The following is a 25,469-nucleotide window of genomic DNA, read 5'->3' on the forward strand; positions in this document are numbered from 1 at the left end:
TATATTTGGAAGCATACATGGAAACTATAATATTCATGTTTTGGAAGCATATATGGCAAGTGCTATATTTGATCCGTGTAATCCGAACAGCAAAAATTGCAGCTAAGGTGCATCGAACTTGACACCTTCCAAAATATTAGAGCTTCATTGGACCAATATGCTATTAGAATTTTCTTAGCAAAATACACAATGTATTGCTTTTATTTATTATTTAAACGTAAAAAACCATTTTAAAAGATCCGACCCGGGATCCGCGTGTTTATCCGTTTAGGATATGAACAAATTTTCGTTTTTACCCTTAATGAAGATATATTATTTGGTTATAACTCCAATGGCATACTCTTGTAATTTTTTACAAAACAAAGGTTTAGTCCATAAACTGTGTTTCAAAATAATAGTAGGGATTGCATCGACTATAGATAATAGATTGATCGAGTTTTACCGTAATATAATGGACTCAAATCCAAGGCCCCAATACAAGAAAATTAAAAAATTTGGGAATTCCATGCTTTTGCGTTTTATTTATTAACTCTGTAATTCTGTAAGCCTGGCTGTTTATCATTTGAGTTTGTATCGCATACCATATGTTTTTGCCTTTGTGTTTTTATTATGTAACAACGAAAATAATGTAATTTTAAGTATAAATATAATAATTTAACACATAAACGCAACCATAAAATAACTATCATAATCAAAGAAGTGGTTATCATTTGCTCAATTTCATGATCAAAACCTACAAGCATACATACATTTATTCTTGCACACAACTAAAACATTAACCACTTATTTTTTATACAATTTAAGTTCGTATATCAATCTAATAGTCTTTTTGTTCTATAGACTATAGTGGAGCTTGCGGTGTGTTAATAACACAAATATAAACAAATTCATTTTTTGTGCCTTATTTATTGATTTAAAATGTTAGTAAACCCTTACGTTAAAATCTAGTAACAGATAATATATTGTTTTAATTTACCTGCTTACAAAGAGTTATACAATAATTTGTTGCCAAACATGTGATGTACCATATTATCATCAATCCTTTAAAACATTAATACCTTAAAATTTCCTACGACCATAATGCAGGACCATACACTATCTGGAGAAATCTAACCAAGTTAGCTTCTAACTGAAAAGCTTTAGCCAAAACCTCTCGAGGAATCGAAGGGCTCGATCCAAAAACCGCGTCTGCGATCGTAATCGTACCAGGATTCTGGCTCCCAAACCCAGCAAACGCAACGGCCCTTGTCCTCCCAATGTTCATTTGAAAATGTATCAAACCAATGGGAAACACAAAAACGTCTCCTCTTCTAAGAACCTTGGAGAACAGTCTATTGTTGTCTTGGTTCGAAGACACAAACCCAACCAGGAGTGTTCCTTTGGTGACCATGAGTATTTCAGAGGCGCGTGGATGTATGTGCGGTGGGATTAGACCTTCCCGAGCAAAGTCTAAGCGAGCGAAGGAGACTCCGAGTGTGTTGAGTCCAGGGATTTTGTTAACATTCACCGTTGTGACATTAGAACCCATGAAGCTGGTTGTGTTTCCGGGGATGTTTAATCCCGAATAAGAGAAATCATTTGCTGTTACTGATTTTGGATCTTTACACACTTTTCCATTCACGAAAACTGCAAGAAAAGACTTGTTATAGCGGAAAGCTAAAGAGATTCTAGACCGAACAGTAAACTATATTCGAGACTGTACCTCGATTAGTTTCGTTGGCGGCAACACAAAAGTCTTGAAGAGGACTTGGATCGTAACAATACACAAATGAATATGATAAAGCCAATAAGATAACGTGAGCTGCAAGGAGGCGAAGAAGCAATTCCATGATATTTTTGGTTCTAATTAAAAAATTTGAGTTGAAAGAGTGTTAGATGAGAAGCATAGGCTAAATATGTAGCACAGAGAAATTCATTGAATATATATTCATGTTATTTCTTTGTTCCAAGTCAATTACATCAATCTACTACTGATGATCTAAATGTTTGAGCTGTAACATTGAATATTTGATGTAATTGTGATTCTGATTTGCTTTGATGATCAGAGTAGACACTTAAACATGTAACTAAGCATTAGCCATAATTTTCTTTCAATTCTAGAAGTTAAAAACATCGCATATTTATGATCATGAACGTAAACCACACACAAACTCTACTGATTAACAATGACCACAGTATTCATCGTAATTTAATTTCGGTAACTAATGTAATTATAAACATCTACTTCATCCCCACTGTACCTAAATCATCTTCTTCAGTTACTTTCAAACAGAGTTCTCTGTTCTCTCTGTTTCTAAATCATAAGTACCAAGCAGTCTCCTTCTGTTTCATCCCGAACATATCGATCTCCAAGATTCGTAAACCACATGACATGCTAAGACGAAGAAGAAGCCATGAGAACAGGTTGAATAAACTGTACACACCGAAGACTTTGCAGCTTGACTATACCAAAGGATATGAAATTGTTTTTATCCGGTTCTGATAGTAGTAAAGATTCCCAATAGAGGGGAGCTCCACCAGGCTTCAGCATTTTTACAAAACTTTCAATTTCTTGCGATAACTGACATTCCCGAACGACCAAGATACAATCTAAACGTTTACACCAAGATAAAATATGTTCGACCTAAATTCAAGGAACGTCTCACCGAAGGTAGCATGACAGTAACCTTAATAGTTTCTGAAACGAAGAGGTTTGTCTCAAAGTTGAGGGTAACCTTAATGTAGGTTTTGAAACAATTTAAGGGTAGTTCGGTCATTTGCATAATCTAGAATCTAAAAAGCAAAATCGAACGCTCAGGCTAGCTTTCGTTTCAAGTGGTTGGGCGATTAGTAAATTGATTCAGCAATCAGACAATCAGAGCATCATCTTAGATTAGTGTAAACGCTTTATCCTGTGCTAATGTTCAACGTTTCCTTTGCTACGAATCACAATCAGAAAACAAGAGACTAAAATAACTTAGATTTGGTTTAATAACAAATTTAGCCAAGTGAGCCAAAGGGAGAACGAAGAATCAATAGCTTACTAAGTAAAAACCAATCCATAAATACCGATGCTCGACAAATTCTTGCTTCTCATTCCAAGAAAAAACAACAAGGTTACTACGTTCCATGAATGAAAACACAAAGTACCACAATTTACCAAACCAAACCAAATCATCATCAAACTCTTTCTCGAAAAAACATGACTTAAACACCATTACACATGACAACAACATTAAAATCCGAAAGCAATATCACATTCATACAATCATTTCTCTAGCAAGACAAATTGCATCAAAAACTAGCTGGGGGAAATTACTTTAGCAGAGCTACTCTAAACTCAATATCATCAATCAACATTGCTGGAGACAAGCCAAACACTTGCACAATATAGTAACGAGTAAAGAAGAGTGACCCAAGACATAATTTATCGATTCCAGATATAAAAAAGGTAATAGCTTGAAGACTTAGTGAACGAACATTGTAAGAAAGACAAGTTCTTTGGGTCGAGTAACCATATTATCCAATAAATAAACGCAAAATAGAATCTAAAAGTCTCACAATTTCACATACTCCCAAAACATTTGATAGAAATAAAAAAAAAGCCAAACCAGATTTTTTTTGTTTAACGGTAACTCTTCTGGAAACGAGCACGAGCACCACGACCACCAAACTTCTTCGGCTCGCACCTTCTCGGATCAGCCACAAGTAGAGTCCTATCGTACCTCACCAAGATATCCTTAATCTCCTTCTTCGACTGCTCATCCACATACTTCTGGTAGTAAGCAACGAGAGCCTTCGCGATGCTCTGACGGATTGCGTATACCTGAGATGTGTTACCACCACCGTTGACACGGATCCTCATGTCAACTCCGGCGAAACGGTGTTTTCCGAGGAGTAGGATTGGCTCGAAGATCTTGAATCTGAGGATCTCTGGCTGATGTAGCTCGATTGGTGAACCATTGAGCTTGATCAGACCAGTACCTCGTTTGCAGTGGGTGACGGCAACGGCTGTCTTCTTCCTTCCGAAGCATTGAACTGACTCTTTCGCCGGTTGGGTCGCCATAGCTTAGGGTTTTTGTTATTTTTGTGCTTCTCTGCCGCAAAATCGTATATATGAGAGAAGAAGGAACAAAAAAAAACCCTAATGCTTCAGGCTTTTATAGGTCAACGTGACAATGGGCCTAATTTTAAGGCCCATTAAAGTAGTGTAATACTCTGGGCTCTTTTATTTATGGCTTAAATAAACCGATTGGATTTTCTGGTTAACCGGCCGGTTTCGTGCAATTTCGAAGATTGGCAAAAACCAATGTTGGCTTCAGATTTACAAAGATAGGTTCTTGTACAGATATGGTTACGACTTAGGAACATGTAAATTTGCGGAGCTAAAGGATGGTTCAAATGATGGATATATATATATATGTTCTATGTAATGTTACATTGAGATATTCCACATGTTTCCGGTAATGGAAAACATAGGATAACACAGCCAGCTTGTTGTTTTATATATAGTACACAGCTCAAATAATAATAATCTTCTCTACCTCTGATAATTTTATCAATCTTTCTGCTACTAATTCTCTTCGGTTTTTTGTTTATTTACAATGCCGGTTTCTCCTGTGTTTTTTTAGTTTTCTTTCCCTCATTGTTCGTTCATCTGTCATGTGGGAATTCTAGGTCGTTTTCCAACACCTTAAAGTGTTGTGGCTGTTGTCCAGAGCAATGGAGGTTCCACATTTTGAAGTATGACCTTTCTAGATTCTTCACCTGCAACCAAGAGAACTCATTGGTTAAGAGGAACAAACAAAAGGAGAGACAAAATAGAGTCACAGAGTGTTTCCCCGACTAACCCAGCGCATGGTGTCGAATAGAGGACAGGTTAAGCGGCTAGCCTTCAGTTCCTTAGTTAGTGCCTCAAGCTTTGGTTTGTTCAGTGCCAAAGAGACAGCCTTCTCTTCGTACTCCTCCAAGCTGTTTCACAATTGTTTATTAAAATCTCTCATCAACATATATGAAAACAGAGGATACTGAGCAAAGTACAAGTTGGTTTATGCTGAGACTTACTTGTTAACTATCATCTCATGGCCCAGACCAGTTGCAAGGCAGAGTGATCCAGCCACTCGAGTTGCCATTTTCTCAAGCGGTAATGTTATCATCGGTACACCAGCCCACAGCACATCTGTTCCTGTTGTGTGTCCGTTGCACAGAGGCCTAGTAACGGGACAAGGTAGGGGGTTGCAGAATTAGTTTTGTGTTGTTTTTAAAATACATATTGTAAGTACAGATGAAACGACTTGAGAGGCAAAAGAACTCACGTGTCGAGGATTACATCAGCAAGGACACTTCGCCTGATATGTTCACTCTTCATGGCAACATCAGTGAAGATAATTTGATCAGACTGTACACCTTGGGCAGCAGCATCTGGATATAAGGTCAGAAAATAAGGTTATTAAAGATAGTGCAAGCAGGAAGAATAAGGATATGCTAGGCTAAGGATAGAACCACACATACATGTGCGAAACCTCATCTCTCCAGCTGCTGGAAAACGGAGAAGCCAAAGAGCACTGTTGGGTACTCGTTTAAGAATGTTGCACCTTCAAAACAAAAACAAAATCAGTTTCTGAATGTATAAATTTACGTCTATACCGAGCTACACAGTGTGATTTTTGTAAGCTATCATGATTGTCAAGTGACATACGTAAATTTCCAAACAAACCTCAAAAAGCTTAGGAAAAAATTTACCAAGTATTAACGATCTCAGGATCCATTTTGTACAATTGGTTGAAGCATGCAAATATGAATTTGTCTTCGGGAAGTCCATAATCTGATCGCTTGGGCTTAGAATTTGGATCCAACACATCCTGGTTTTTCTGCAAGTAGCATTTATACAATGAGTTTTATTATAAATGACACTGGAACTGATGAAAATGTACAAATAACTTAGTAGAGATAACTTTTCTCGGAGACTACCTGCTTGTAATCATTGACAAAGTAGCAATGGGGAAGATGGACCAGCTTCTCTGAGTAAATATGTGCATATTGCAGAGGAGACACAAACTGAAAAGTAAAAGAGAGTAAAATAGAGAAAATAAGGTTAGAAGGAAAGAACATGTTCTGAAGAAATCTGGAAAACTCTAATTCAGTTGCAAACCTCATCAGTCACTAGATAGTCAATATAGGTTGCCCCAGTTGTACCCGGGAAGCCCATATATGAAACCTGAATCGGTGCAGGCTGCATGGCAAAAATTTCATTTCTTGCCCCCTACATAGATTAAACCACGCAAATGTTACCAAAAACATTTCCAACATCTCCAGAGTAAAACGTTTCTGAAATGTTTAGAGCATGCCTTGGTGTAACCGTTTAGATTAATGAGGATCTGGATTTTGTCTTCATTTATAATTTTGGCGATAGCATCGGATGACATAGCAGAAACGTCCAGGAAATGCTCAGCTTCTGACTGGATACGCTGTCTCCACTCAGTATTGTCATTTGCACTCAATGCATAGCAGAAAACCTGAAAAAAATGTGATTTGCTTTGCTGAAATCCCAAAAACAGGATAGGCAGATATAGAATGATATACCATCAATTACAAAATTCCTATATTCCACACACAGTATCTGTTCGGCGGTTCCATAATTCCTCCCATCAGAAGAACTAAACCTAACATGCACGAATTCTATAGCCTCACTACAAAACACTGGGCTGAAGAACCTAACTCTCGCTATAAAATCAGAGCAGTAAGAAATGGATCAAATATCCAAATGCAGGATACAAACCTCCACGTTTTCTCTGTTGTGCATCCCAAACACTGATCCCATGAGGTGTGACAATGGATGATTACCGAAATCGCTGCTCACATATCCAATCCTTAATCTCTTAAATCCTCCCTCACGTTTAACAGGGAGCCCAAATGGATGGGTAAAAGGAGGTAGTCCAAAACGGGAAGCGATTATGGAGCAGTGTGCAGCATATTTGCGACTGAAAATATAGTAAATTTATAATGAATAGGCTTATACACAAATATAAAATAAACATATATTATCGTGAGCATTGAAAATTAGTCTCAAACCTGATTTCAAGGGCAAGAATAGGATCAATAGGATATGCTATCGCATGGAAGGGCTGGACACTTGGAAGGACCGACATCTGAGAATAGAATCAATAGGATATGTCATCACCTTAATCTGTAATAGCATACAAAGTACCAAAAAATTTGTGTGGCGTAACTACTTACATTTATTTGCCTCCTAATAATGTTTTCAACTTCAGCGAACATTTTGCTGCGGTCCTCCCAACAGCATACACACTGGTACAGCAGCAGGTTAGAAGAAAACATTAATGGAAGACGAAGGGAAAGTAAACAAGAGCTGGGAAATAGAGACAGAAACTATCATATCAAAAGTGTGATATCAAACTACGAAGAAGAAATACCTGCAAGGTGTGCAGAAGGTTGCACGTTGCTTCTGGGAAGTCTGGTCGTAGTAGCAAGGCCTGCTTATAGCTCGTAATGGCAGCTTCCACATGCCCACTGCTTATGCAAGAAGGTCCAACAAAAACATAAATAGAAAAACAAATATTTTTTTTGGTTGAACATACTATCTAGGGAGTTAAAAGTTTGGGTCATTGACTCATTGTTATACTGCCACATCTTGAATATTCTAAATCCCAGAAAACAAGACCGTAACACGTAACCACCTTAAAAACTGTACGTAGAGAAACAAAGACTTCTAGTGAAGTAGGACAGTTGTCAGTAATTTTAAGAAATATGACACCATAAGCTATTCAAGAACGGTGAAATACACAAAATTCTTCTTGAGTTTTCCTTCAGGGCAATTGGCAAAGATGTTTTTGCTCTATTCTTAGGTAAACGGTATTTGAATATGTGCCTGAAATACATAATAAATACAAGATACAGACAATAGTTACCTATCCTTGTAAGCTGAAGCCAGGTTCGCATGAGCTTCAGCCATTGTAGGCCGGAAATTAATAGCATGCATGTAATCCTGAATTGCTTCAGTTACCCTCCCGATTTCTTTGTAAGTATTCCCTCTATTAACCAGAGCATCAGCTGCCAAAGGGTCGATACGAAGAACCTCATTATAGCAGGATATAGCATCCGAGTAATTTCCCTGCAGAAAAGCAGAAAAACAAGCTAAATTCGTCAGAAATGACAAGACTACCAAAATGATTAAACATTGATAATGGAGCACATAACCACCTGTTGCTTGTAAATTATTGCAAGGTTATTGAACGGAGCAGATAGCCCTGTAGTTACAGCCAGAGTGGCCTTGAATAATGAGGAAGCAGGACCCATCATATTCCTGTTCAACGTTGTGAAATGGAGTTTATGGTAATTTATAATATTTTCTATCCAGCAACAACAAAGAAAGGATCACGTACCACTCCATATAAATATTTCCAAGGTTGGCCATCGCTTGTGGATGATTTGGTTGTAAAGCCAGACATTGCTGCAGTATGACCACAGGTTTGTGAGTAATATGCAAATTTCACTAGTAAGTCACAGATGGAAAGCACACATACATTATAACACCGGATTGCTTCATCAACTCGCCCAATATCCTTCAATGCATTACCCTTCAAGTTGCAAATACAAAAAAGATCATATGTTACAATACTTAGAAATATAGTTCAGATAAAAACACAACATAATGTTTAGGATTAATGCTAACCAAGTTGTTGTAAGCCTCTAAAAATCGGTTATCTCGGGAGATAGCCTGCTTGTAGTGTCGAATTGCTAAATCTAGTTGACCTTGCTCATAGTATATACTGGCTATATTGCCTGCATTTTAATAGTTATAGGTCAATAATGAATAAGACATCACGCATTTACTTGAGCAAGTATATTTTATTGCAGCTAAGCATTTAGTTGATCAAATAACACTCACCAAATGCCATTGCACAATTTGGCCGCATCTGTAAGGCATGCTGATAACACATGATTGCTTCTGTAGGTCTTCCGAGAGCCTTAAAAACAAAGAAAAATAAAATTTTGTTTTTAAAATTGTCCAGAAAACATTACTGCAGTTAACTTTCAGCTACTCAACCTGAACATATCTTAATAAGTTAAACGTAAACATACCTTATACACGTTTCCTAGATTTAAATATGCATCAGGGAATGCAGGTTTCAACTTCACAGCTTCCTGGTAAATTAAGAAAATCAGCCAACATAGTTAAAACATACAGAATATAAACTGGGGAAAAAACGCACACATAACACTATGTCGATAGGATTTTTCTAGGACTGAATGAAACATACCTTGTAGTATTGAAGGGCTCTATTGAGATCACCTGACTCCATGAAAAGACCAGCAAGATTCGACCATGCGATAGCAAATGTTGGTTGTATGCGAACAGCTTCAAGGTAACAACTGTATGCCTGCACAAAATATTACATTCTAACTATTTGGACTCTGGCAGAAGATACTGACTATAAGACTGACGATCATCCCTGCTTGCCTTTCAGTAACAACTTGATGTCTGTATTGATTGTGGATTATGACACAGTACAACACAGAAAAATGAATGCATCTATTAGTACTTGCAGTTGATAAACCCGTAAATAGACTACAGATGTGATGCTGTATTACTAGAGCATCACGTCACCGTCCATTTAGATATAATTTATTTTGATTTAGTTACAAATTCTTCTGCAATGAAAAACTTCTAATCAATCAATTGTAACATTGAGGGCACATCCATAACTAGATCACAGATAACATTTATTTAGTGATGGAACAGGGACAGGAACAGAATAACTTAAATAGTTCAATTCACAAGACTTACTTCATGAATCAATCCTTGAGCCTTCATCAGATTACCCAGATTACTATGTGCGTCAACCTGAGAAAATTTTACATTACCAGGTGAGTAGACGAACCAAAGAAGATAGACAGTAAATCTCCCAGAAGTAGTGAGACAGAATACGGTGAAAACTTAAACAGAAGGCTCATAAGTTCCATTACCAGAAGTGGGTTCAGTGAGAGGGCCTGCTGACAGCATTGTGTTGCCTCGCTGAGTCTTCCCTTTCGCATGTAAGCACTTGCCAAGTTCGACCAAGCATCAGCAAAGTTGGGCCGCAGCTGAGAATTAGATTAAAAAGGAAGTATTAGCAACTAGCAAGAGGAAAATGAAGTATAGGTTGCGAAGTAAACAGAAGAAACCGAGAAGCATATAGCACAACCTCAATTGCAATTAAGTAGTAGCGGATAGCTCGATCAGTGTCCCCTTTTTCCTGGAAAAGTCAGAACACAGATATAAGAATATATATACTGGCAATAACCAAAAATGATCAACCAAAGTCCAAGACATTCACCTTCCATGCGTTTGCCATGTTTCCATAACACTCAGCAAACTGAGGTTGAATACGAAGAGCTTCTTCGTTTCTAGCTATGCACATATCATACTCTTGGAGCTGCAGGACACATATATATTAACACGAGTAAGCAAGGATAGAGTAATAATGATGACTAGTATGATAAGGAGGAAAACAGTTACCTGGTAATAGATAGCACCAATAAGAAGAAGATTATCAGTACGTAAAGGGTTTCTCTGGTAAACCATATTGCTGTGCTCTAAAGCTTGTTTAAAATCCCCTGCTTTGTAAAGCTGATGAGCAAGACCTAGGCGTACGTCATCATCACCTGTACGAATACAGTTACAGTTAACCAGATAACAAAAGCTCAGATAATATAACTAAACAAAAAAAAAAAGTAATAAGCTTTTTCTTTTAAATCCCAAAAACGAGAATAAAACCAAAGCTAAAAACTTTGCACGTCCAAAAGTAGAATACTCAAAAAGTCAATCAAGAAAATCACAAATTGCAGTTAGTAGCAAGTTTGGTTTCACCAAATCTAAGATCCTTTTGAATACTAACATACCTAGAATTGGAAAATTAGATCGCACAAACCTAATTTTAGATGGAAGCTACCACACAAGGATCAGAATCAATTCAGCTACGATTAAACAAAGCAGATACACACACACACAAAAAAAAAAACAAAATTAAAGTTGGGGGGAGACAAAAATCAGAACCTTCATGAGTCTTATTGAACTGCTGGAGAAGACTGGAAGAAGAGGAAGAAGAAACAGATGATAAATCAAGCTTTCTAGAGAAGAGTTCATCAACTCGATCCGAAAGAAACACAGGTCGAGAGATCATCGCAGCTCCGTTTTTAGACGAGATCATCGCGTTCTTTGATTAAAAATTAAAACACCAATTCCCACCACAGATCACAAGTCTCCGGGACTTAGCCGGAGAATCAAAAAAAAACAAAAACGATGAGAAGAAGATGAGAAAAGGGCAAAAACCCTAAATCAAAATTCCTTTTTCTCCGACCTAAATCAAAATAGCTTTCTTCTTCCTCTTTCCTCTTTAGCTTTTTGTCTTTTATATTTTGTTTTTTTTTATTTCCTTTTTTCTAACCAATCAAGATTGCACACATATAATTGGACTTGAATGCTTGACACGTGTAAATTTCAACGCCGTTGATTTATGGTTTAGGTCAAAGAGACAACAAAAATATTGGTCACAAAACCAAATCCTTTTGTCTTTTAGTAAACACGTGTCTAAGACGCAACAGTGTTTACTTCTCAAAGGTTGTAATCTAGATATATACAAATCCCCATCCAAACAAATCTTTGTTTTTCCAAATATACATCCCGAATAAAAAACGCATTAAATGTGCCAACAATAAAACACGTTATTTTCTGATTAATTACCTTAATAATGAATATTTGAGAGGAACAAAAACAAACTAAATTACCTCTCCCAAAATATATTATACTCTCAATGCAATCTTCCTTAAATAAGTACAGTATATTGCATATACTATACATTGGCCAACAAAAATATTAGTAATTTTAGTATAATATAAAATCAAATTGGTCTTTATGTGATATCATGCAGTAAAAAAAGCCCAACATAAATTCTTGAAGCCCACGATTGGCCTAAATTTATTTAGGGTTTTCCTAATTTATACACATAGCCTCTGCTTCAAGAAAAAGGGTTTTGAATTTTTAATAGTTAAGAATGAAGAAGATGAAGATGACGATCTTAAATCTTCCAATGGATTTGGTAGCGGAGATTGTTTCTAGACTTCCCATGAGCTCTATGAGAGCTAGCTGTGAGATTAACTTGCAAAACATTGAACACTTTATCCCAAAGTTCGAGCTTTACGAAGTTGCACATTGGTAAAGAAGCAGCAGCAACAAGTGAAGGGGAGACTCGAATGATCATGTTGATGGATTGCAATCTCTTTCTAATTCGTGTCGTCTTTAAAGGAACTGACATTGATCCATCTACAGAGCAAATAGGTAAACTCACTTGCTTAAACGATTCAGATCAAGTCGCCATATCTCAAGTCTTTCACTGCGAAGGTTTAGTGTTATGTATCTCCAAAGACGGTACTAGGTTTGTGGTTTGGAATCCGTATTTGGGGCAAACAAGGTGGATTGAACCTAGATATACTCACCGCAACCGCTTACACGAATATGACAGGTTCATTTACGCTCTCGGATACGAGAATAAGGAATCTTGTCGTAGCTACAAATTGTTGAGGTTTATAGATTTTGGCTATAAACACCTTCCACGGTATGAAATCTATGATTTTGACTCTGATTTATGGACGGATCTTGATGTCACTCCACATTGGCGTATATGGTTTAATAAACGTGGCGTTTCCCTTGAGGGAAACACTTACTATTGTGCTTCAAAAAGGAACTCAGAAGAGGAAGGACTCAACGATCACATCATCTGTTTTGATTATACAAGTGAAAGATTTGGTCCGCTTCTAGCTCTGCCGTTTAGCGCTGGATGTGATGAAGACTATGTGACTTTATCTTGTGTTAGAGAAAAGAAGCTTGTAGCTTTACTTTCTCACAACGAAGTAAACCCTTATGAGATTGACATATGGATTACAACTAAGATTGAACCCCAAAATGTGTCATGGAGCAAGTTCTTGGCACTGGATACGGAACCTCACGGTCACAGTATAGAAGACAGTCTCTTCATCGACGAGGAGAAGAAAGTCGTCATGTGTGTAAATAAATACAGACATTGGAACCGCCACACACTTGACATCATTGGACATGCTGGATACTTCAGAGAATTAGATCTCGGAGAACCTGACAGCAGAAACTGTCGGCCACATGTATGCGCCTATGTTCCAAGGTCAGTGCAAATCAAACAACCTGCAAGAGGCCAAAGGAAACAAGAAATCAAACAACCTGCAAGAGGCCAAAGGAAACAAGAAAGCAATTTAGAAAATTAAGCGTCAGATATGATCAAAACATGTTTGAGAGACTTGACGCATTTGCAAAAGCGAATCAAGCAGGAGGATGATGGAAGGAGAAGGACAAGGGATAGTTACATTTTCTCTTCTTCTCTTTGAAAGATTACTCTACTCTTTCATGGATCCAAACTATTCAGGGTCAAATATAGCAAGAGTCAAACTATTCAGATATATAAAAAAAAAAAAAAAAAAAAAAAAAAAAAAAAAAAAAAAAACCATAGAAAAATGCTACTTAGAAATTTTTTTTTCTTCTAAAATTAACTTTGAATTTTTATAAAATTTTGTTATATTTATATAACATTTCCTAGAAGATTCAAGTATTCAATTATTAATTTCTTATATAATAGATGATAAATTTTATATGAACAATTAATGTTTATCTCTACAATTATAAAAAGATGGTTAGAGCCAAATCATGATTATTCCACCTATCTAATATAATTATCAAGTTTGATGTTTAAAAAATAAAAAACACAAAATAGTTGGGGCGTAAAAACAAAGCTTTAAATTGTGTCATGTGTATATATATATATATATATCCTCTACTTCAGCGGCAAGAAATCAGAGGAGAAAGTAAAAGAAACTTTTTTTTCTTTTTAGGTTAAACAAAAAAACCCTTGTAGCAACTTGAAAAAAAACGACAACGATGATCTTAAATCTTCCAAGGGATTTGGTAGAGGAGATTGTCTCTAGACTTCCGATGAAGTATATGAGAGCATTGAAATTAACTTGCAAAGCGTTGTACACTTTATCCCAAAGTCCGAGCTTTATGAAGTTACAAATTAGTAAAGCAGTATCAACAAGGGACGAAGAGTCGATGATCGTGCTGATGGATTACAATCTTTATCTAATCAGCTTCGTCTTCAACGTTGATTCATCTGCAGAGCATAAAGGCAAACTTACTTGCCTTGACAAACAAGTCAAGATATCTCAAGTCTTTTACTGTGAGGGTTTGTTGTTATGCGTATTGAAAGACTACAATTTTAAGCTTGTGGTTTGGAATCCTTATTTGGGGCAAACAAGGTGGATCGAACCCAGACACTCTCACCGAAAAGGACAAGATATGGACATGTACAGGTACGCTCTAGAACAAGAACCAATCTTGTCGTAGCCACAAAATCTTGAGGTTTATAGATGATTACATCGATTATGCCGAAAACGTCCGTGCACCCGAAAACCGCTTTTCATGGTATGAAATCTACGATTTCGAAACTGATTTATGGACAACTCTTGACGTCCCTCCATACTGGAGTATATCGTGTTATCAGCGTGGGGTTTCTCTCAAGGGAAACACTTACTTTTGTGCTACAAAATTCAAAGAAGAACTCGACGATCACATAATATGTTTTGATTATACAAAAGAGAGATTTGGGCCGCTTATGCATCTGCCGTTTAGCGATGGACATGATGACTATGTCACTTTATCTTGTGTTAGAGAAGAGAAGCTTGCGGCTTTACTTACGCACAACGATGTAAATCCATATGAGTTTGAGATATGGATTACGACTAATATTGAGTATGAAAAAGTGTCGTGGAGCAAGATCTTGGAAATGGATACGGAACCATTGTCGGAATGGCCGCTTGCATTTACAAACGGAAGTTTCTTCATCGACGAGGACAAGAAAGTCTCCATGGGTTTTGAAGACAGTTTTGGCAACAGAGTTAACATCATTGCAGAGGATGGGAACTTTAAAGAATTGGATCTCGTAGAGCTCGTCGCCGACAGAACATGTACGCGACATTTGTGCCCTTATGTTCCAAGTTCAGTGCAAATCAACCAACATCCTGGAGGCAAAAGGAAACGAAAAACCATCCTAGAAAAGCGTCGATATGACCAAAACATGTTGAGACTTGCCGCCTTTATAAAGCGAACCAAGCAGGAGTGGAGAAAACGCATCCTTCAAAGCCGAGCTTAGGTCTATCGTTTACTCTCTTTTTCTTCTCATTGAATAAGATTACTATCATGAAATAATTTGTTTCTTCCTATCTTATGCAATGGGATGACTATTTGCTAAGGTGTTTATAAACAATAAAAAATCTGCTTGCTCTTTTGTCCTAATACTATTTTTTGCTCTATAAGCACCAAAGCTATGTTAAAAATCACAATGATCATGATGATCAAACAGCTTCCTTATAGTTACTCTACACAGAAATATCATTGTCTTGATTTCGATTAAAATAATATAATTGTGGTTCAGATACGGTCTAAATATACTCAGTTTGTACAGTTCTTAGAGGACCTAAGTCCCCTGGGGACCTGTTCAACACTAGTAAAGACTGTTCTACTCTGGGAATTACACTTGTACTTCAAATTAAACTCTCTATTGGTTTTTCCCCTTTCTTTCCAGATAATGAACAAAACTTTGATAACTAAGACAGATTCAGCTGCGTCTTCTGATTTATGTTTTTTATAAGGAGCTTCACAGAAAGCAGCAGAAGAAGATATGGTAAACTAAGAGCTTACTGTTGATGGTGGTTCTTCAGGCTCAGAACGGGGATTCTCATTGGATTGTCTAGCAGATATGACCTTGTCAATGGTTTGATCAGGGACAGCGATCCCTGTGGTTTCCATATCTGCAACTATGGCAATGGCTGCATCAAGTTCTCCAAGGTCCAAACACAATGTGATGATCTCATCGTACAACGGGCTGCAATAAAAGACCCGGTATTCAGATGTCATTGTTTATAGTCAATTTTAGTCATATTGAACGCCTTAAAACCCAAAAGAATGGTTGTAACTGAGTTACCTGCCAAAAGCGTAACCAAGACTGTGTGTCGTCTGCAAGATCTTCAAGAAGGCTGAAGGCATGGGAGCTCTTAAAGCAGCTCGTAATATCACCGCACAATCGCCAATAGTTGGAATTCCACCCAATTCAATCACCTACACAAACTCATGATTACGATTATTATTGTTATATTATTGGCATTGATCATAAAAAGTTATATGATAATGATTTAGAGGTTTGAAGGGACTCTTGCCTTTGTCATGAGTACAATTGCCAACTCGACTTCCCACTCTTGTGACCACTTCCTCGGAGTTTTGTTCTTAAAATCCTTCTCCCATGTCCAACCCCAAACATCTGCTATTGTATACATATCAGACACGTCAAATACTTTCCTTTCCCTCATTTCTTTGAATGCTTCAAATGGGTCCTCAGGGAACCAATCCTCATCTGCATCATCCTGATGAATGTAGTTAGCATTGACAAACATGCTTAAACTATCATATTCATGAACATGTGACTAATAAATTCATAAACATATGCATAAACACACCTCAAGTGTCATACGAGATGCCCTCTTCCCACGTTTCTTTGTTCTGTTTGCTTCATCAGATTCTTTCAAGAGTTGGACTCCAATCATTTGAAGATGCTTCTTAGCTTCAGCTGCCTTATTCTTAACTAAATCCTCTCCTTCTGCTCGATTCTCAGTTTCTGCAACTACCACTTCTTCCTCTTCATTTTCATCATCATCCTCATCCCCTTCCTGTTCTTCCTCCTCATCATCATCATCATCCTCATCATCATCAGCTTCTTTTGCAACATCTTTACTTGTGTTCTCCGACTCACCTGTAGCTACTGTTTCAGCTGTTTCCTTGGACTCAACTGAAGTTTCAATGAAGCCTTCTCCAAGAAACCGACGTTTCCAGAACTCTGTGTCTCCTTCATGTAGCTTGATTCGACATATTAATTCGTCTACTTCTTCATCAACCTATATATAAAAATGAGATTTATTACATGCGTGAGTACTCATGATTCAAGATACATGTTTTCCCAACTGAAAGAAAGGAGCACAAATTTACCTCCTCCTCTTCTTCTTCAATTGGAGGAACCCAAAGAGGTCGACCTCGAGATTTGTTTATTCTCCTTGCTTTTTGGACTCGCTGGTAAAGAACATTCCTGGTTCCATCAATTGGCAAACCCTGAGCTTCAAGTTCTTCCTTTAACTCTGATACAACCATCTTGCTTGCTGCTTTCGGCTTCAAAAGATTCTGTGCAGGACCTCTTATTATGTTTCGTAATCTCTCCATCACTCTCATGTAATCAGATTCTGATACATCTCCTAGAACTGGAAGACCTTCACTCTGTAAGGTTCTATAGAGCTTCCTATGGTGAATTTTCCAATCTTCAAGGCATCTCTGTTTAAAGGATGTTTCAATAGGATTTGAGTATATAAAACCAGAAGCATCGGGATCTAAAGGAGTTTTCCCTTTTCGAGGTACCCAACGCTTGCGCTCACCAGTAAGCCCCCCTTCCTCTATGTACCTGAAAATGTTCACAGAGTGCAAATCTTAGTATATCAAGACAACGACATGTGAAAGAACACATACTTTCTTTCAGTCAATTAGAACAGAGCATTATATATATATATATATATATATATATATATATATATATATCTAACTTGTAAAAAGTTCCAGTCAAACCACGTAGAACTCCAGTTTTTTACCTTGCTAAATAATCAATCTCATAGCCAAGTTCAGCTTCTTCTTGCAATGGTTCAATCCATGAGCTGACTAATGTTCGATATTTTCTACTCATAATCATGGCTCTTGGAGGTATAGGTTGGTTATCTTTTCGCATTGCATCTAAAGCATCTATAAGCTCAACAATTCTTCCTGGTTCAAAGGTAGAGAGTATCGTTGTAAATTTACAAGGGAATGAAGAAAAAAAAGTTTGTCACTAACACATGTCCTAAGAATCAACAAACGAAGGTAACACACAAAAGTATAAAAAATAGAGAACCATAATTATAAATAGTTCTAGTAATATACTCTCACAATGTCCGAGAAGGTGTTCAATATATGCCTCTGTATAATAGTATTTACACAGGTAGAAGTGTATGCGTACCTTCTCGACACAAAGCCCGGAGGTACAAAGAGAGAGGATCCTCAAAGTTCCCTGCATTGTGTAAAACTACCGTTCCTCCTTCAAATTTTTTCAGCGCACGAAAATGTCTAATTGCTTCCTTCACAACACAATATTTCGTGAAGCACTCAACGAGGAGACTGAAATGGATCATTATACAGATTATATTAGGGGGTTTTACAATAGAACGGGTTGAAATGCAAACTGGGCATAAATGAGTGCAAGACAGAATGAAATAAAGATCTCTTACGCGTAAGTCTTCACGTTTGGCTGCACCCGTTTGTGGTCCTCAACCATCATTCCAAGTAGTTCAGCAACATCTTGAACCCTGTGATTCATGCAACAGGCTACCTAAAACTTTTTCCACTTTTAAGATGAAGGTGTGCAACTAAACCTCATATGAATTACCTATCATATGACTCGGCTCTTGTATAGGCTTGAATCACCCAGTTATATGTCTCAGTGTTGGGCTTCATAAAAACTATCAAATCAAGATTACATCAACCTATGTCAGAAGCCATTACGCAACAACTACACAAAACATTTGAAGCAGGAATCAGCTGAAAAAGCAAAAACAAACCTTCGCCATACTCCATATTTTCAAATGTCGCATAAGCTACCTCGGGAATCCCACATGTAGCCTACACAATGAAAGCAAAGAAAAACCCTATTTGATAAAAACAAAAGAAAAAAGGCATAAACATCTTAACCAGACAAAGAAGAAGCGTGTGTATACTTTCCAAAACACCATGACAAACCTGCACACTAAGAAGACAGTTGAAATGAAAGGTTGTCGCCATTCTACCAGCTGCCTCCATTTCGTAAGAGATGTCTAAGGCATTAGAATGATCTCCAGCTTTGCAATCTTCTTCAATCATCAAATCATAAAGCTCATCAGTTGCTCTCATCCCACCTCTAGCACCCTTCAAGAAAACTTTATTTGCATCTTCCAAGTGATTGGTTCTCATAAGCTCCTCTATAAATAAAAAACCACAATCAAGTGATAAACGATTACTCAATAACCCCAAGCATGGTAGACACACAAAAAAAATACAAGCATTTGATACTAACAAATAGTCTTGGTAAGAGAGAATACCAACAAGAATGAGCCAAGCCTGACGAATGTCATAATTAAGCTTTTCCATAGCGGCAAGGATTTCTAAGCCTCTCGTAGCGTTTCCTTTAGAACCAGAGAGTCGAACCAAAGCAATCATTGTTTCAGGAAGCGGACGTTGGCCTGCACCTAGCTCCTTTCTCAGCGAGTGCATCTACAATCACAACACACCAAACAAAGAAAAGTTTTCATCTTTCACTTCAAACACACCCAAGAAGCTTACGAGAAAGAGGAAAGTTCCAATTTGGATTAAAAGTCTTTAAACCATAAGCTCAAGTTCAATAAAGCAGAACAAATGCAAATCCGATAAGAGTTTTGTAGCTTTCAGCATTGAGTGACTTCTTAAAACAAAATAAAGTACACATCTTTCATTTACCGCGCCTTGTTCGTCGCCGTTAAGCGCGTGAGCAACGACCAAGCCATGGAAAGAACGAGGTCCAGGGGTAAGCCCAGCAGCAATCATGTCATAGATAACCTCAGATACACCTGAAGTGTCTCGATTTCTTGCTCTTTCCATAAGCTCGTCCATAAAAGTGAGGCGAAGACTCCTCTCCAGAGCCGAGACAGCTTCACCGCTTCCGAAAGACGATGAGGAGTCGTCATTATCTCCTCCTTCGCCGCGCTTCTGCTTCCTCCTCCTCCTGGGCTTCTTCTCCGGTGCAGAAATTGAGCAACGAATGGATGATAAACCGGCGGTGCGACGAGGAATTGGGTGGATTGAGTTGGAGGGCAATGGAGGATTGAGGAAGAAGAGTGACATTTTTTGTTTTTGTTTTGGGTAAAGTCTTTAGATTTTTTTTTGTTTTTTGGTTACTGGGGGAATGGATAAAGTGATTTGAAATACTCGGGGACGATGATCATGTGCAGATCACGTGAGTAAAATAGTCTTCCAAATTTTATTAGTTTTTATCAAACCAAATTGGATTTAACCAGATTTTTCATATAACCGGAATTAACCAAGCGAAATTTCGTTAATTCGAAAACTGGCTCTGCTGCGAGCATGTTCGTTTTATTCAATTACACTTTCATAATTGAATTTCAACTTAAAATTTTCTAATAGATTATATAATGTAGTAGTTGTTACAAAATGTAGATAGGTAACCGAACTTTATTACTCGGTCTACATAAACCGGATTCTCTATTCTACTTACAGTTTGCATAATGTTAATAGTTTAATAATATGTAATAATAACCGATATGATTGTGTTTTGTTAAAATGATTAACCGGATTCTCTATTCTTTTCAATTGAATTGTATTTTTAATGACTATGATTTTTTTTTATAATACTTAATATTTAAATTTTGATACAACTCTTTTGTTTTTTTTATATGATAAATATTTATACCACTTTGAACAAAAAAAAATAATTATGACACAATTTAAATAAATAATCCTATATATCAAAATGGATATATCTTTTTATGAAATTTACTATATGGCTAAAGTATGAAATTTACCCTATATATTTTTATCTTCTCATTTATTTTTAAAACTAATTTGTTCTGAATTACTTCTTAAACCAACATATAGACATTTGTATTTAAGAAATTATTTTCTTAGTGCAGAATTTATAATTGGTTAATAAATACAAAAGAAAAAGGAAAAAAGGTTTATCTCAGCCGCGTCATCATAGGCTTTTGAGCTGGTTAATGATCGGATCCATCTTTCCAAAGGTTAAGGGTTTTACCAAGCAGTGGTCAACTCCAGCATTCATGAATGCCCTATTCTCGTCTTCGTGCGACGTCACCCCCACGATCATTGACGTCACCTTCATGTCTCGTAGCTTCTTGATTAGCTGCATGAATAACCAAATAAAAGGAATAAGAAATTAGTATCATACTACTAGTGAACGATCAAAAGAGTCAATAATTAATTAGGGTTTTAAAATTATATACTTATTAGGACGTTAATTAGGATTATCATGAAAGAAACTTACGGGAACTCCATCGATGAGAGACATATCATTCATATCCATGATTATAAGGTTGTAATAATCACCATTAAGGTGGAGGTTCACCGCTTCCTCGGCGTTTCTCGCCATTTAAGGAAATCCTCCAGCCATTTGAATGATTCCCATGTAAGCTCCACAGCGATATGGATCCTCGTCAACGATCAACACCGTTAGTTTCTTCTTATATATCAACGACATGTTCTTCTTCATTATTTGATCTCCTCTTGTTTCTTTTTTCTTTGTCATCGAATTTTCTATAGAAACACTTTCACCCAACAAAGAACCCACATTATATATATATATATATATATATATATATTATCTAATCATGTCGAAGCATGATTTTTGGAAGAAAAGAAAAAGGAAAGTTACTAGGAATACGTACGTGTTGAAGATTTTAGTGAGAAAAGTAAAATAAAATTAAGGGAAGTTGTCGATTAAATTTACACTAGAAAACAAACAAAAAAAGGAAATCAAGTTTTTAGAATAGTATCCTTTTAGTACGTAGTTTTTCTAAACTAACTTCTCATTTTTTTTTTTTTTTTTTTTTTTTTTGAATTACTAACTTCTCATTTAACTTAGGGTACGGTATTGGAGAGAAAAAACATCGACATGATCAGTTAGTGTTTGAAGACTTTTGCGCCGAAAAAAAAACACAAAAATGTGAGAGTCACTGAGTCACATATATTACTTTGCAGTTTGCAGTATTGTTATGAAGATGTGAATTGGGCATGGTTTTTGCATTATGTCGATATAGAGAACTGAGAGAAGTATATTTTATTATATATTATGGTAGCATGATAATAGTATATATATATATATATATATATATATGAAACTCAAATTAGAATTGATAATCATTCCCTCTACCAAAAAAAAAAACAAATTAATAACTATTATCTCAAATTTCATGACGTTTTTTACAACTATTTTCAAAGTGATGCTACATATAAGCAATTTTTCAAAAAAACAAAACAATACTTTTATTCTTGAAACACAACTACTTGAGCTACACCCTTTTTATCTTTAATTTCATTCTTTTTTTAAAAATTCCTTATAGAAATAAAGAAATCAAAGAATATGCAGAATGTAAAAAACCAAGACAAAAACAGAGCAAGTGGAGACAAATGCTGAAAAGAAACAGAGCCACAACAAATGCAGCTTAGCTAAAAGGACATAAAGAAACAGAGACAAAACACTAATCTCTTGTTCATCTAATCAAATCGTAATCTCAAAGAAGCGATGGTATATAGGAAATATTCGAACTCTAATCAAAACCTAAGGTATGAGGAAAGTTCGAAAACTCAACTTGTTTACCCTTTTTTTTTTTGGTTCAAGCTCTCAAGCATTTCCGAAACAAATCAATACACCCGAAAAGCCAAGTAAAAATTGGTTTGTCTATATATTACAAATTTTGAACTTTCGATAGACAAAGTAGATGCTTTGAAAAGTGAAGTACATATATGGAGTTAAAACAAAACAACTAAAATGTGTCGAATATAATCCACTTTACACACTTACATAACCAAAGCTTTTAAATTCATTCTATTGTTTAAAATAAATTTCTGACGTATATGTTCTGACTTCGATTAAACTAACTAGTTCCAAGACCCATAGTTTTGATAGTAGAATATATGTGTAATAGAATGTCTACACTTAATTGATCAGCCGCCTGTATAGATAGCTGCTTCCATTTTTTTTTTTTTTTTTATCGAGTATGAATTTCGAAACGTATAAATGTTTAAACCTTGATTTTGTAAAAACTGTCCATTACAAAGTAGAAAATTCCACAACTATAGATAGTGCAACATCAGTATATGTACTTATGAATGTGTACCACACAATGCTTAATCATCAAATTTAGCTAAGATGATATAAGCCGTTGGTAATAGAATTTACTCTTATTTCCACAACCTTATCAAATCCAAAGTAAGATCTGCTGTTTCTTCTTTATGACCTATAGTATTGGAAGAAATAATTTGAAAGTATGCGGATAACAAAAAGAAATATATCTTAATATAATGTTTCTTTAATTCTAGCTAGTATATGTTATTGGAACTATAATAATATGAAATATAAATTACTTTTTGAAAAAAAAAATATAGAGAGAAGTAGTTATGAATAGTAAAAATATTTATCATTTAAAAGTATTCGTAAAAAATATAACTTTATTTTATAAATAATGTATATACGGAACATAAATATAGTCAGATTCGCGATATATCATTTTTAAGAAAATTAAGACAAACAACATATGTGATTCAGTTAACACTAGTTATATAATTAAACTGAAATCAGTGACAATATACACATTATCTGTTTGAAATAAATATAGTAGTTATTCGAATTTAAAGTGGATCTCGAAAATATGTACGATTTTTTGTTTAAAGTTGATATGTATATGTTTTTTTGATAAATAGGTGATATGGATATTGCATGTGCTGTATGTATACATATGATTTGATACGTAATATGAGTATATTAATTCATTCAGAAACCCTTTTTTATATAAGCGAAAAGAAACGAGTTACATGATTCATCTCGGACGGTAGAAGAAATAAAACATAGATATGAAAAACCCTAAATTTCAAAAGAAACACATGCAGATATATGTCATATACACGTGTATGTGTAGACATTTATTTTTCAGGATAGAAAACATAGATACATATGATGATACGATCTACGTCAACCATTATAAGCATCCAAGAGGTGGTTAATGAGAGGGAGGAGATTTTCCTTGGATAAGGGTTTTGCCAAGCAATGGTTAAGTCCAGCTTCCATAAAAGCCGCACGCTCCTCTTCATTGTCAGCTAGAGTCGTCACCCCAATGATCATTGACGTCACTTTCATTGCTCTTAGCTTCTTAGTTGCCTAATTAAAACCAACAGAGAACACAAAAAAAACTATATATCAAAAGAGGAGGTTGAGTAGTGTAGTGATGATTCGAGCCACTTAAATTGTCTGTTAATTGGTAAGCAAGCTAAAATCATTAATTGTACCGAAGCACCATCCCTCTTGGGCATTTCCTTATCCATTAGGATAAGGTCGAAGGATGCATTGCCGTCGCGGTGGAGAATCACTGCCTCCTCACCATTTTCCGCCGTCTGAGAAACTCCTCCTATCTGATTGATGATCCTCGCATGGAGCTTACGGTTTATTGCATCATCATCGACGATCAGCACGTTTAGTTTCTTCTTCGTCTCTTTTGGCTTGGTTTGCTTCGACATTTTTTTTTCCACCTTCGACATTTTTTTTTAAAAAATCTTCACGAAAAAAAGAATTCCAAGTTAAAATTTGAAATTAAGCAGTATAGTATTATAATGCATGCATGTTTATGTGTGTGCTTGTGTGATCATCATTGCATGCATGGTTTCGTGTCTGTACATCAGTACCTATAGCTAGGTGTTTAAGTATATATCACATAGATATTACATATGAAGAATGAAAAAGTGGCTTACGGTTTTGGATTCTAAAGAAGATAGTGAATTGTGTCCTAAGAACGTAGACAATAATCGAAATTTATAGTCGAGACAAAAGGTGAAAAGAAAGCATATTCTTAAACGTGACAAAGAAAAGCATCTTTTTACATGAATTTTGCTGAAATATATATCCTTCATTATTCTAACTGAGTAGTTTACAAACTAATTATATGAGAACAATTATATATTTATGTCGATATGGTGAACAGATTAAAAGAATGTATAAGAAATGTAAGTGAAAACGAAAAAAAAATATATCATTAATTAATTCATCTAGATCATACTAAGATTCTATGTTCTTTTTATTAATTTCGTCCATATTGTTTAGCCTAAAGAAAGTATGTTATTTGATATTTTGGACATAAGAAATGTAATCAAGTTCAGATACTTTCATCCTTCTGTTTGTTGGGTTAAAGTTTTTGTTGAACGGTAAATATCAATAAGATCACTACAAAATCCATGCGCGAGCATATATATATAAACAGAAATATTCGCATAGAGTACTTTATAAAAGGCATAGAGGATAATGCTTAAGCAAATTAAGCATACAAGTTGTTAACCCAGCAAAATCTACTACTTAATGTCAGTTTGCAGTTTCGTGTTCCTTATGGCTTCTTATGGAAAAGTGGCTAGTAAACATATCGAAAAAAGAAAAGAAACAAACACATCATACTTTACTTTAGATTTTTTAAAACTTTATGCATTTCGTATTTGTTATTGTTTATTGTTTTATGGTGGCACGTTTATTAAATTGACGGAG

At 35.9% G+C, this 25,469-nt stretch overlaps 7 protein-coding genes and 1 pseudogene across 11 annotated transcripts; 2 read left to right on the forward strand and 6 right to left on the reverse strand.

The window, feature by feature from the left end:
• Positions 1-943: 943 nt before the first annotated feature.
• LOC104744529 (germin-like protein subfamily 1 member 6) lies at positions 944-2,091 on the reverse strand. Its single transcript, XM_010465598.3, has 2 exons — positions 1,703-2,091; positions 944-1,626 (listed from the first exon to the last, which is right to left on the reverse strand). Exons 1-2 carry the CDS (start codon positions 1,827-1,829, stop codon positions 1,070-1,072), a joined length of 684 nt encoding a protein of 227 aa, XP_010463900.2. The 5' UTR covers positions 1,830-2,091; the 3' UTR covers positions 944-1,069.
• Positions 2,092-3,422: 1,331 nt separating this feature from the next.
• LOC104744528 (small ribosomal subunit protein uS9z) lies at positions 3,423-4,259 on the reverse strand. Its single transcript, XM_010465597.3, has one exon. It carries the CDS (start codon positions 4,043-4,045, stop codon positions 3,605-3,607), a length of 441 nt encoding a protein of 146 aa, XP_010463899.1. The 5' UTR covers positions 4,046-4,259; the 3' UTR covers positions 3,423-3,604.
• Positions 4,260-4,372: 113 nt separating this feature from the next.
• LOC104744527 (putative UDP-N-acetylglucosamine--peptide N-acetylglucosaminyltransferase SEC) lies at positions 4,373-11,615 on the reverse strand. Of its 3 annotated transcripts, XM_010465596.3 has the most exons (27): positions 11,036-11,615; positions 10,499-10,644; positions 10,317-10,415; positions 10,185-10,235; positions 9,967-10,083; positions 9,788-9,844; positions 9,261-9,380; positions 9,082-9,144; positions 8,888-8,966; positions 8,672-8,781; positions 8,523-8,576; positions 8,382-8,449; positions 8,200-8,302; positions 7,908-8,110; positions 7,413-7,509; positions 7,216-7,287; positions 7,051-7,127; positions 6,758-6,959; positions 6,327-6,494; positions 6,131-6,241; positions 5,950-6,036; positions 5,722-5,849; positions 5,491-5,573; positions 5,295-5,400; positions 5,044-5,190; positions 4,830-4,950; positions 4,373-4,746 (listed from the first exon to the last, which is right to left on the reverse strand). In XM_010465596.3, exons 1-27 carry the CDS (start codon positions 11,187-11,189, stop codon positions 4,633-4,635), a joined length of 2,937 nt encoding a protein of 978 aa, XP_010463898.1. In that variant the 5' UTR covers positions 11,190-11,615; the 3' UTR covers positions 4,373-4,632. The 3 variants fall into 3 exon arrangements, with proteins under 3 accessions (XP_010463898.1, XP_087344879.1, XP_087344880.1); XM_087488753.1 differs by lacking the exons at positions 9,788-9,844; positions 9,967-10,083; positions 10,185-10,235; ... (1 more) ...; positions 10,499-10,644; positions 11,036-11,615 and adding an exon at positions 9,461-9,479; XM_087488754.1 differs by lacking the exons at positions 4,373-4,746; positions 4,830-4,950; positions 5,044-5,190; ... (4 more) ...; positions 6,131-6,241; positions 6,327-6,494 and adding an exon at positions 6,547-6,641 and having other exon boundaries at positions 11,036-11,415.
• A 426-nt stretch (positions 11,616-12,041) lies between these two features.
• LOC104747996 (F-box/kelch-repeat protein At4g33290 pseudogene) lies at positions 12,042-13,343 on the forward strand (annotated as a pseudogene).
• A 596-nt stretch (positions 13,344-13,939) lies between these two features.
• On the forward strand, positions 13,940-15,209 carry LOC104747997 (F-box/kelch-repeat protein At4g33290). Its single transcript, XM_019236602.1, is given in 2 exon segments — positions 13,940-14,379; positions 14,381-15,209. Coding segments are annotated over 2 exon segments (1,269 nt in total).
• Positions 15,210-15,436: 227 nt separating this feature from the next.
• On the reverse strand, positions 15,437-20,127 carry LOC104744533 (uncharacterized). Of its 2 annotated transcripts, XM_010465602.3 has the most exons (13): positions 19,652-20,127; positions 19,258-19,429; positions 18,920-19,137; positions 18,742-18,802; positions 18,570-18,642; positions 18,412-18,489; positions 18,144-18,301; positions 17,743-17,911; positions 17,096-17,558; positions 16,570-17,004; positions 16,273-16,476; positions 16,041-16,174; positions 15,437-15,941 (listed from the first exon to the last, which is right to left on the reverse strand). In XM_010465602.3, exons 1-13 carry the CDS (start codon positions 20,033-20,035, stop codon positions 15,746-15,748), a joined length of 2,745 nt encoding a protein of 914 aa, XP_010463904.2. In that variant the 5' UTR covers positions 20,036-20,127; the 3' UTR covers positions 15,437-15,745. The 2 variants fall into 2 exon arrangements, with proteins under 2 accessions (XP_010463904.2, XP_087344881.1); XM_087488755.1 differs by lacking the exons at positions 19,258-19,429; positions 19,652-20,127 and having other exon boundaries at positions 18,570-18,666; positions 18,920-18,980.
• Positions 20,128-20,809: 682 nt separating this feature from the next.
• Positions 20,810-21,515, reverse strand: LOC104747998 (two-component response regulator ARR22-like). The gene is made up of 2 exons (XM_010469694.2): positions 21,213-21,515; positions 20,810-21,071 (listed from the first exon to the last, which is right to left on the reverse strand). Exons 1-2 carry the CDS (start codon positions 21,315-21,317, stop codon positions 20,904-20,906), a joined length of 273 nt encoding a protein of 90 aa, XP_010467996.2. The 5' UTR covers positions 21,318-21,515; the 3' UTR covers positions 20,810-20,903.
• A 2,197-nt stretch (positions 21,516-23,712) lies between these two features.
• LOC104744535 (two-component response regulator ARR22-like) lies at positions 23,713-24,866 on the reverse strand. Of its 2 annotated transcripts, none has more exons than XM_087489043.1 (3): positions 24,689-24,866; positions 24,230-24,493; positions 23,713-24,101 (listed from the first exon to the last, which is right to left on the reverse strand). In XM_087489043.1, exons 2-3 carry the CDS (start codon positions 24,476-24,478, stop codon positions 23,916-23,918), a joined length of 435 nt encoding a protein of 144 aa, XP_087345169.1. In that variant the 5' UTR covers positions 24,479-24,493; positions 24,689-24,866; the 3' UTR covers positions 23,713-23,915. The 2 variants fall into 2 exon arrangements, with proteins under 2 accessions (XP_087345169.1, XP_010463905.1); XM_010465603.3 differs by having other exon boundaries at positions 24,623-24,724.
• Between the last annotated feature and the right edge of the window lie 603 nt (positions 24,867-25,469).

This window comes from Camelina sativa, chromosome 15 (assembly GCF_030686135.1).
Source record: "Camelina sativa cultivar CO46 ecotype springtype chromosome 15, ASM3068613v1".
NCBI classification, from domain to species: domain Eukaryota; kingdom Viridiplantae; phylum Streptophyta; class Magnoliopsida; order Brassicales; family Brassicaceae; genus Camelina; species Camelina sativa.